Source organism: Mustelus asterias, chromosome 23 (genome assembly GCF_964213995.1).
Source record: "Mustelus asterias chromosome 23, sMusAst1.hap1.1, whole genome shotgun sequence".
NCBI lineage: Eukaryota > Metazoa > Chordata > Chondrichthyes > Carcharhiniformes > Triakidae > Mustelus > Mustelus asterias.
In genome coordinates, this window is record NC_135823.1 from 49,828,803 (window position 1) to 49,839,584 (window position 10,782).

General features: G+C 47.2%; 1 protein-coding gene across 1 annotated transcript in view; it reads left to right on the plus strand.

Annotated features, from left to right (window-relative positions):
• Nucleotides 1–10,782, plus strand: part of vwa3a (von Willebrand factor A domain containing 3A) — a 52,379-nt gene that overhangs the window by 14,123 nt on the left and 27,474 nt on the right. Inside the window, exons 9-16 of the mRNA XM_078239829.1 lie at nt 3,692–3,800; nt 4,446–4,511; nt 6,732–6,857; nt 6,943–7,081; nt 8,277–8,380; nt 8,972–9,052; nt 10,429–10,523; nt 10,612–10,731. Coding sequence (XP_078095955.1) covers nt 3,692–3,800; nt 4,446–4,511; nt 6,732–6,857; nt 6,943–7,081; nt 8,277–8,380; nt 8,972–9,052; nt 10,429–10,523; nt 10,612–10,731 — 840 coding nt within the window. The remainder of the gene's footprint in view (nt 1–3,691; nt 3,801–4,445; nt 4,512–6,731; nt 6,858–6,942; nt 7,082–8,276; nt 8,381–8,971; nt 9,053–10,428; nt 10,524–10,611; nt 10,732–10,782) is intronic.

The window sequence follows — 10,782 nt, forward strand, 5'->3', positions numbered from 1 at the left end:
GTTCAATATATGTGTTGCAGTAACTGGAAATAATGAAGCTGCATTGTGTGTCCCATGACCATGAATAAGTTACACGTTAACATATCCCACCCAGGTAACTGGTATCGTCAGAATAAAATACCACAATAAAAGCAGTTGCCCATTGGAAAATGCATTGTGCAGAGTCATAGAGTCATAGAGGTTTATAGCATGGAAACAGGCCCTTCGGCCCAACTTGTCCATGCTGCCCTTTTTTTTAACACCCCGAAGTTAATCCCAATTGCCCACATTTGGCCCATATCGGTCTATACCCATCTTACCCATGTAACTATCTAAATGGTTTTTAAAAGACAAATTTGTACCCGCCTCTACTACTACCTCTGGCAGCTTGTTCCAGACACTCACCACCCTCTGTGTGAAAAAATTGCCCCTCTGGACACTTTTGTATCTCTCCCCTCTCACCTTAAACCTATGCCCTCTAGTTTTAGACTCCCCTACCTTTGGGAAAAGATATTGACTATCTAGCTGATCTGTGCCCCTCATTATTTTATAGACCTCTATAAGATCACCCCTCAGCCTCCTACACTCCAGAGAAAAAAGTCCCAGTCTACCCAGCCTCTCCTTATAATTCAATCCATCAAGTCCCGGTAGCATCCTAGTAAATCTTTTCTGTACTCTTTCTAATTTAATAATATCCTTTCTATAATAGGGTGACCAGAATTGCACACAGTCTTCCAAGTGTGGCCTTACCAATGTCTTGTACAACTTCAACAAGACGCCCCAACTCCTGTATTCAATGTTCTGACCGATGAAACCAAGCATACCGAATGCCTTCTTCACCACTCTGTCCACCTGTGACTCCACTTTCAAGGAGCTATGAACATGTACCCCTAGATCTCTTTGTTCTGTAACTCTCCCCAATGCCCTACCATTAACTCAGTAAGTTCTGTCCTGGTTCAATCTACCAAAATGCATTACCTGCGTTTGTCTAAATTAAACTCCATCTGCCATTCGTCAGCCCACTGGCCCAATTGATCAAGATCCTGTTGCAATTGGAGATAACTTTCTTCACTGTCCACTATGCCACCAGTCTTAGTGTTATCTGCAAACTTACTAACCATGCCTCCTATATTCTATTCCAAATCATTAATATAAATAACAAATAACAGTGGACCCAGCACTGATCCCTGAGGCACACCGCTGGTCACAGGCCTCCAGTTTGAAAAACAACCCTCTACAACCACCTGGCTTTTGTCAAGAAGCCAATTTTGTATCCATTTAGATACCTCTCCCTGGATCCCGTGAGATTTAACCTTATGCAACAACCTACCATGCGGTACCTTGTCAAAGGCCTTGCTAAAGTTCATGTAGACAACATCAACTGCACTGCCCTCATCTACCTTCTTGGTTACCCCTTCAAAAAACTCAATCAAATTTGTGAGACATGATTTTCCACTCACAAAGCCATGCTGACTGTCCCTAATCAGTCCTTGCATCTCTAAATGCCTGTAGATCCTGTGTCTCAAAATACCTTCCAACAATTTACCCACCACAGATATTAGGCTCACCGGCCTGTAGTTCCCAGGCTTTTCCCTGTAGCCCTTTTTAAACAAAGGCACAACATTTGCCACTCTGCAATCTTCAGGCACCTCACCCGTGACTATCGATGATTCAAATATCTCGGCTAGGGGGACCCGCAATTTCCTCCCGAGCCTCCCACAATGTCCTGGGATACACTTCATCAGGTCCCGGGGATTTATCTACCTTGATGCGCTTTAAGACTTCCAGCACCCCCTTCTCTGTAATATGTACACTCCTCAAGACATCAATATTTATTTCCCCAAGTTCCCTAACATCCATGCTTTTCTCAACAGTAAATACTGATGAGAAATATTCATTTAGGATCTCACCCATCTCTTGTGGATCCGCACATAGATGACCTTGTTGATCCTTAAGAGGCCCTAATCTCTCCCTTGTTACTCTTTTGCCCTTTATATATTTGTAGAAGCTCTTTGGATTCTCCTTTGCCTTATCTGACAAAACAATCTTGTGTCCCCTTTTTGCCCTCCTGATTTCTCTCTTAATCCTACTCCTACACCCCCTATACTCTTCAAGGGATTCACTTGATCCCAGCTGCCTATGCATGTCATGTGCCTTTTTCTTCTTCTTGACCAGGCCTCAATATCCCGAGTCATCCAGGGTTCCTGACTTCTGCCAGCCTTGCCCTTCACTCTAAGAGGAATGTGGTTACCCTGAACTCTGGTTAACACACTTTTGAAAGCCTCCCACTTACCAGACGTCCCTTTGCCTTCCCACAGACTCCCCCAATTAACTTTTGAAAGTTTCTGCCTGATACCATCAAAATTGGCTTTGCCCCAATTTAGAATTTTAACTTTTGGGCCAGACCTATCATTCTCCATAGCTATCTTAAAACTAATGGAATTATGGTCACTGGTCCCAAAGTGATCCCTCACTAATGCTTCTGTCACCTGCCCTTCCTTATTTCCCAAGAGGAGGTCAAGTTTTGCCCCCTCTTGAGTCGGGCCATCCATATACTGAATGAGAAATTCCTCCTGAATACACTCAACAAATTTCTCTCCATCCAACCCTCTAATACTATGGCTGTCCCAGTCAATGTTGGGAAAGTTAAAATCTCCGACTATTACCACCTTATTTTTCTTGGAGTTATCTGTAATCTCCTTACATATTTGCTCCTCAATTTCCTGCCGACTATTTGGGGGTTTATAGTACAACCCTATCAAAGTGATTTCCCCCTTCTTATTTCTCAGTTCTACCCATATAGACTCAGTGGCCGAACCCTCGGATATATCCCCTCTCAGTACGGCCGTGATGCTTTCCCTAATCGAAAGTGCAACTCACCCTCGTCTCTCACCTCCTGTTCTATCTTTCCTGTAGCATCTGTACCCTGGAACATTGAGCTGCCAATCCTGTCCCTCCCTTAGCCATGTTTCAGTAATTGCTATAATATCCCAGTCCCATGTACCCATCCATGCCCTGAGTTCATCTGCCTTGCCCATCAGGCCTCTTGCATTGAAATGAATGCAGTTTAATCTGGACTTCCCTTGCTCTCCGTCTTGCTTTTGCCTGATCTGCCTGGTACTAGGATTACTGACACTGCCTTTACTACTTAATGTGCAGAGAAAATACTTGTGTCACATTAAACTCTTTACAAAAGCATTGTGTGCTTTTCTTAATGATAAAAAGCAAGAAAGTGCCTTATAACTGGTTTATGAAGGAGCCATTGCCCTGTATTTGAAACAAGTCAGATTGCTGATGTTTTCAGCCAGTGGGTAGCCCTCTGCCCTCTTGAGACAGAAGGTTGTGGGTTCAAGTCCCATTCCAGAGACTTGAGCACAAAAACCCAGGCTGACACCACAGTTGCAGTATTGCCGGATGAGGTGTTAAACCAGGGCTCTGTTTGCTGAATTGAGTTGTCTGTGAAATATTCCGGGGCAGAGCTGAGAAGTTCTTCCCAGGGTCCAGACCAATAGTTATCCCTCAGCCAACATCGCCAAAGCAGATCATTATCTTATGGCTGTTTGTGGGAGCTTGCTATGTATAACTCGGCTGCCATGTTCCCTGTATTACAGCAGTGGCTACACTTCAAATCCACGCCATTGGCTGTAAAGCACTTTGAGTGTTGGGTGATTGTGAAAGTTGCTATATAAATGCACAATCTTTTTCCTTTCAGTCCTGATCAGACTGCAGAGATTTTGGTTGACCATATGCAGCAGTGCATGCTGGGAAAACATCTGCCCATCCAGGCTGTCGCCTATGACTGTAGCCATCACATGACTCATGTAAGTAGCCAATCAGACTTGAGACCCTTAACCATGGAGGCTCCTTTATCCGCCCTGGAGTAACTGTGATACGGCAACTCACTCTAAGGTTGGCATCCCTTTGGATATTAGATATTAGATAACTCTCTCTCTCTCTCTCTCTCGCACATGAGGTGTTGCAAATGTCTTCAGTCCCATTCCCAAAGCATTGTTGCATCAGGTGGAATTTTGAAGATCTTGGCCACTCCCCACATCCTTGGACATAGATATTTCTCAGATGTGGTTTTAAATTATTTGGGAGGATTTGCCATTTTATGCAATGAATTAGTCAGATTCCTGATACTTTCCTGTGTCCTTTCAGAGGAGTAATGAGCATTGGGAATGAATAGCCAAGGGAAAGATACTGAACAGTCTGAATGTACAGAGAGAGGGTCAAATACACCATTCGTAAACGTATAAGCATTGTCCAATAAAAGAAATTCAAAAAAAGTCACAATTTAAACTTTGGGTTTTAATGAATGAAAATGAAGAACAAGAACATGTTATAATGTTGTGTTGACTGGGATCGATTGTCATGAATGGAGGACAATCTTCGCTGGTCCAAGTTGATTAAGTCTCAGAGTTATGTTATTCTGCTCTGACATGTTGTATATTTTGTGAATCCAGGCGACACTGAGGGCCTTGGCGGAAGTCTCAGGAGGACGTTACCATTCATACTCCACAGGCTGCCAGGTAATCTTTCTGAACAGCCCCGGCTGCATTCCCCTTTCTGCCCCCCTCGTTTTTCTCACCATCTCAGGACCTATTTTGCTCACGGAGGGAGACTGGAGAAGCTGGGACAGTCCTCCTTCATGCAGACGGGGTTAAGAGAAGATTTGATCGAGGTGTTCAAAATGGTGAAGGGTTTTCTGGAGTGAATCAGGAGTAAATGTTTCCTGTGACAGGGGGTGCAGATTTAAGATAATTGGCAAAAGAACCAGAAGGGTGATGAGATTTGTTTTTAACACAGCAAGTTGTTGCAATCTGGAACACGCTACCTGAAAGGGTGGCGGAAACAGATTTAAGAATGACCTTCAAAAGGGACTAGGATGTATTTAAAAAGAAAATATTTGCAGAATTTGTGGGAAAGAAATTTGTGTGAAATGGAGCTTAATTGGATGGTTCTTTCGATGAGCTAGCATGGCTGTGATGGGCCAAGTGATCTCCTTCTTGTGCTGCATTATTCTACATTTTACACTGAATCCAGAAGGTGAGCACTGGACTACAATTCATTCTTACTGAACACCCGAGGAATGTCCCACAGTGCTTCACCGGGGCATAAGCATAAACTGGTACTGAGGCAAAGAAAGAGAGATTGGGGGCGGGGGGTAACTGAAAGCCTCGTCATGGAAGTGAGTTTTGCGGATGGTCCTAAAGGAGGCGGGGATGGTTAGGGAGAGAATTCCAGAGCTTGGGAACTGGGTAGCTGAGAGCAAGGCCATCAGGGAAGGGAGGGATTTACAAGAGGCCAGAGTGAAAGGAACAGAGAGTTAGTGATTGGAGAAACACCAAGTTCTCAGAAGATTGTGGGGCTGGAGGAGGTTTGTTTTTTTCATAGGTGTTGCTGGCAAGACCATCCCAAATTGCCCTTGAATGGAGTAGCTTGCTAGACTTTTACAGCAGGCAATTAAGGGCCAGCCATATTGCTGTTCTGGAGTCACATGTAGACCAGACTGGGTGAAGGTGGCAGATTTCCTTCCTGGGTTTTTACAACAATTGGTGATCGTTTCAAATTTTAGTCATTGAATTTATTCATTTGTGGGTCATGGGCGTCGCTGGCTGGCCAGCATTTATTGCCCATCCCTAGTTGTCCTTGGATTCAAATTCAACCAGCCGCAGTAGTGGGATTTGAACCTGTGTCGCCTGAGCCTTAGCCTAGGGCTCTAGATTACTAGTCCAGTGACATTCCCACCACACCACCATTTCCCATATCAGAGAAAGGGAGGGGAAGGGTGGGTGGGTGTGAGGCCATGGGGTAGTGATGGGCAACCTAGGCTAGTGAGTGGGCTCCATGAATGGCCCTCCTTCATCTCAGTCAGCTGCAAGTTTGAAATCCGGCTTGTTCACTAACCACGACCCCATGAGTAAGATTAAATCCACTTGATACATGCTGACTATTTCATAACGAACGACAGAAAATGCTTAATTTTAAAATATTAATAGAACTATCATCAACTTCAAATGGTAAAAACAAAAATATGTACACTTTGGACACAGAGGGAGTGCACAGCTCTGTTAATGTTGTCAATCAGCATGCACCTCACTTCACTAGCCCCGGCTTTATTGTGTGTATCACTTCATTCATACTGGTAGGGAACAAACTACACAGACACACACCAGCATAATGTGGCATTCGTGCGTGTGGGCAGTGGTCAACAAAATGTCTTATGGCTGCACTCGGGACCCAGATGAGTCACAGGCTGCCCACCGGGGAGGGGGAGGGATTTGAAATGGTGGGTATGAATTACAGTGTGGGTTAGACTGGCAACCTCCGACTTATTACTGACGCAAACCTTTGTGCTTCAGCTCCTCCAGCTCTCAGATCTCTGCACTCCCCCGATTCTGCCCTGTACACCCCCAAATTGCTTTGTTCCATTATTGGTGGCTGTGCCTTCAGCTCCCTGAGCTCTGGAATTCCCTCCCTATCCATCTGCCTCTCTCTCCTCCTTTAAGACGCTCCTTAAAACCTGCCTCTTTGAGCAAGGTTTAGGTCGTCTGCCCTAACAGCTCTTTGAAGTAGTTTGGGACGTTTTACTGCGTAAAAGGCGCTACATAAATGCAAGTTGCTATTGTATTCCACTTGCAGAATAATCCTGCACCTGTTTGATTGAGCGGGGGGTGGGTAACTGTGATCTTTGACAGTTGATGGGTGAATGTTCCAATTGGATTCTGCTGTGATTTCCTGCCCTGTAGACCCTATGGAGCAGTGATATCGAGTTCCTGATGGGGGAATTGCAGCGAGCCAGTGACACCTTGGAGAAGATACAGGAGTTACGGCTGGGTTTGACTGGAGAATCTCTCACTGAGGTTATGGAGGAGGTAATGTCAGCTGGGAGTCAAACCTGTCACCGATTGTTGGTGATATTTTGGTGATAACTTCATGCTTTTGTTCCCCTGGGTCTAGATTTCAACTGAAGTTGCCAAGATACCACCTGATCGATTCCTAACCCAGCCTCCCAATCACGACCGACCTCTCTGCATCGAAACCTCCAACTTCCTTCCCAAGACTTCTGCTGACTGGCTGAGGCAAAATGGCTTGAAAGGTACCAGCACAGGTTATCGATTAGACTGAGGTTTGTTCCTGGGGCGATAACACGTGTACTTTCCATCGAGGCTCCCCCACTCTGCCCCATGACTGATCCGCAACTGGTGCTCTTCTCTACAAGACCCACTTTGTAACAGCAACGGTAGCCTGGTGCTTCTGGACCTTTCCACCTGGGGATCGTCCAGTTCCGATCCCGCCAGGACAAGTTGAGAAATTGAAAATTGTGCCAGCTCCAGATAAGATGGACTCAGTCAGAGCATTCCCCCCCAAGTCAGAAGGTTCAAGGTTCGAATCCAGTTCCAGATAGTCCTGAGCTGGGGAAGGGGAGCTGGGTCCCCACACATTCCCAGGGAAAACCGGATCCTCGTGGTCCTGGTGGAGACCGGATCCCCACACATTCCGAGGGGAGACCAGATCCCCAGGCATTCCTGGGGGGGACTAGATCCCCATGCAGTCCTGGGGAGACCAGATCCCCATGGAGTCCTGGGGGAGAGCAGATCTCTGTGCAGTCCTGGGGGGGACCAGATCCCCATGCAGTCCTGGGGGAGACCGGATCCCCATGCAGTCCTGGGGGAGACCGGATCCCTATACAGTCCTGGGGGAGACCGGATCCCCATGCAGTCCTGGGGGAGACCGGATCCCTATACAGTCCTGGAGGAGACCGGATCCCCACACCGTCCTCATGGGAGGCTCAATCCCCACACAGTCTCAAGGGGAAACCGGGGAAGACCAGATACCCATGTGATCCCAAAGGAGACCGGGTGCCCCACCTGGTTCCAGGCAAGAATGGATCCCCACATGGCCCTGAGGAGGGAAGAGGGTGGACATCGGGTGGGTAGGCTCTGAATTCTGGACTTGTGTCCAGTTAGCGTCAGCATGTTCCCCCCAGCCTATCTCCTATAAACCCCCCAATCATATCGGACCATCTCCACTATCTCCATAAACCCTCCAGCCACACAGGGCTCTCTCCAACGATTGGCTGTGATAAAGATAGTTACCAGCATGAAAGGAGCATTAGCGTCGCAGCTTGTCTGGCTGTTAATTAGCCTGCGAATCCTTTCATTACTTCACACTGTTCTGTGAAGGAGGAGTGTGAAGATGTGAAAATAAGTTGTTGCTGCCTGATTTCCCTGGGGACCGCCGGCACCTCGGAAGTTTGCTCGAGATTCAGATGCTGTCTTAACATTTTCCAGCCAAGAAGCTCAGCCTGTACCAGGTGTTGGCACCGAACGCATTCTCGCCACTGGAGGAATTTGTGCCAATTCTTCGCAAGACCGTGTCCTCGACGCTACATGGGGTAAATACCAGCTTCTCTTTCTGTTCCTGCGCTCGGTTCAACTCTGAGTTTACCTCAGTTGTTGCTGCAATTCTCAGTCTCCAAACTCTTCCTCTCCCCTTTCCCAGTGTGTTTAAATCGAAACTTGTTGCTGCTTCCTGAAGAATCCCATTATTCCTTCCTCCAAAAACGTTAGCTTTTTAAAAACTCAAACATGGTGTCACCTAATCATTCTGACCTCAGATTCTAGCTCTGTTATTCCCCCCACCAGTCTGCCCCTTCTCCATTCTGCCTTTAATATGATTCCTTCAATAGGGCCAGCGCTGACTGTGAGTTGAGAACGAGGTGTGGAAGTTGCTTTCTAACCCAGCTCAGACACTGATCCTGATCTCTGTCCAGTCCCTCCGCGAGCGGATGTGAGCCAAGAGTAAGATTAGACCTGGCTGTAATGTCCAGCTGTGGACCAACCCCTGCCGACACTCGGTGTCCACGCGGGAAGACTGGCCACTGGCCCTGCGGAGTAGGATTCTCTCGTGAAGAGAAATGTAGTCTGCACAATATGTCCTCACTCCGGCTGATGGAGAGAGAGATTAATTGCTCTTTTTCACACAGAAAGCCATGATGCAGCTGGAATGGCATGATGGGACAGTGAAAAATGTACACGTCGATCCTCCTCTCTTGTATGAATATCAGGTAAAAATCTTCAACGGATACCTTCCTCAACCTGTCTCCCCATATGTCCTCTCTCTCTTTCCCAACTCTCTCTCTCTCTTTCCCACCTTCTTTCTCTCTCTCTCTCTCTCTTTCCCACCTCTCTCTCTTTCCCACCTTCTTTCTCTCTCTCTCTCTTTCCCACCTTCTTTCTCTCTCTCTCTTTTTCCCACCTCTCTCTCTGTCTCCCACCTTTTCTCTCTCTCACTCTTTCCCATCTTCTCTCTCTCTCTCTCTTTCCCACCTTCTCTCTCTCTCTCTCTTTCCCACCTTTCTCTCTCTCTCCCTTTCCCACCTTCTCGCTCTCTCTTTCTCTTCCCCACCTTTTCTCTCTCTCACTCTTTCCCACCTTTTCTCTCTCTCACTCTTTCCCACCTTCTCTCTCTCTCTCTCTTTCCCACCTTCTCTCTCTCTCTCTTTCCCACCTCTCTCTCTCTCTCCCTTTCCCACCTTCTCGCTCTCTCTTTCTCTTTCCCACCTTTTCTCTCTCTCGCTCTTTCCCACCTTCTCTCTCTCTCTCTTTCCCACCTCTCTCTCTCTCTCCCTTTCCCACCTTCTCGCTCTCTCTTTCTCTTTCCCACCTTTTCTCTCTCTCGCTCTTTCCCACCTTCTCTCTCTCTCTCTTTCCCACCTCTCTCTCTCTCCCTTTCCCACCTCTCTCTCTCTCTCTCTTTCCCACCTTTTCTTTCTCTCTCTTTCTCTTTCCCACCTTCTCTCTCTCTCTTCTCCTGCTCCATCTCTTGTTCTCCTTCCCTGCCTTTTCTCGTTTTCATGCTTTCTCTCCTTCTCCAACATCTCTCTCTATTTCCCCACGTTTTCTCTCTTTTCCTGCATCTCTCTCACCCTCTCCTAGCTCACCGTTGCTAACCAGTGGTTAGTTAGCACTGCAGTATCACTGCGCCAGGAACCCGGGTTCGATTCCGGCCTTGGTGTCTGTGCGGAGTCTGCACGTTCTCCCCGTGTCTGCGTGGGTTTCCTCCGGGTGCTCCGGTTTGCGCCCTCACTCCAAAGGTGCCTGGGTTAGGTTGATTGGCCATGCTAAATGTGTGGGGTTATGGGGATGGGGCAGAGGGGTGGGCCTGGGTAAGATGCTCTTTCAAAAAGTCAGTGCTGACTTGATGGGCCGAATGGCCTCTTTCTGCACTGTGGGGACTCTATGGATTGTCCTCTCTCTTTTCCTGACTTCTCTTTATCTGTTTCCCACTTGCTCACTTTCATTTCCCCTGCCTTTTCCCTCTTTCTTTCCCCATTCCCACTCGTGCTCCATACTCTCTTTCTCTCTCATCCCAATTCTCTTTTTCTCCACCTTTCTCTCTCTCTCTTCACTGACTAAATCCATGTTTTATTCTCTGTCCCAGAAACAGCTCGGTCGAGCTATGAGCCGGTTTGAGCGCAGGGCTGACTGGCTGTCCACCAGCAGCAGAAGGATATGGAGTAACATTTGTGAAAAGAGGTTAGTCCTTCCCCTCGACCCCAGCATTGTGCAGCGAGCGAGTGGCCGAGTTATTGCCGTTTCTGACAGGGTTTCTGTCTCTGTGCAGGGTGATGATATTAGTGGACACCTCACTTTACAATTCACTGCACATCATCCACATTCAGCACTCGCTACGCCTCCTGCTGGAACAACAGATGTCGAATAAGGAAAGCTTCAACATTATAGCGTGAGTTATGGACACTAATGGAAGGCCTCAGCCCTGTGATTATCTTTGTTG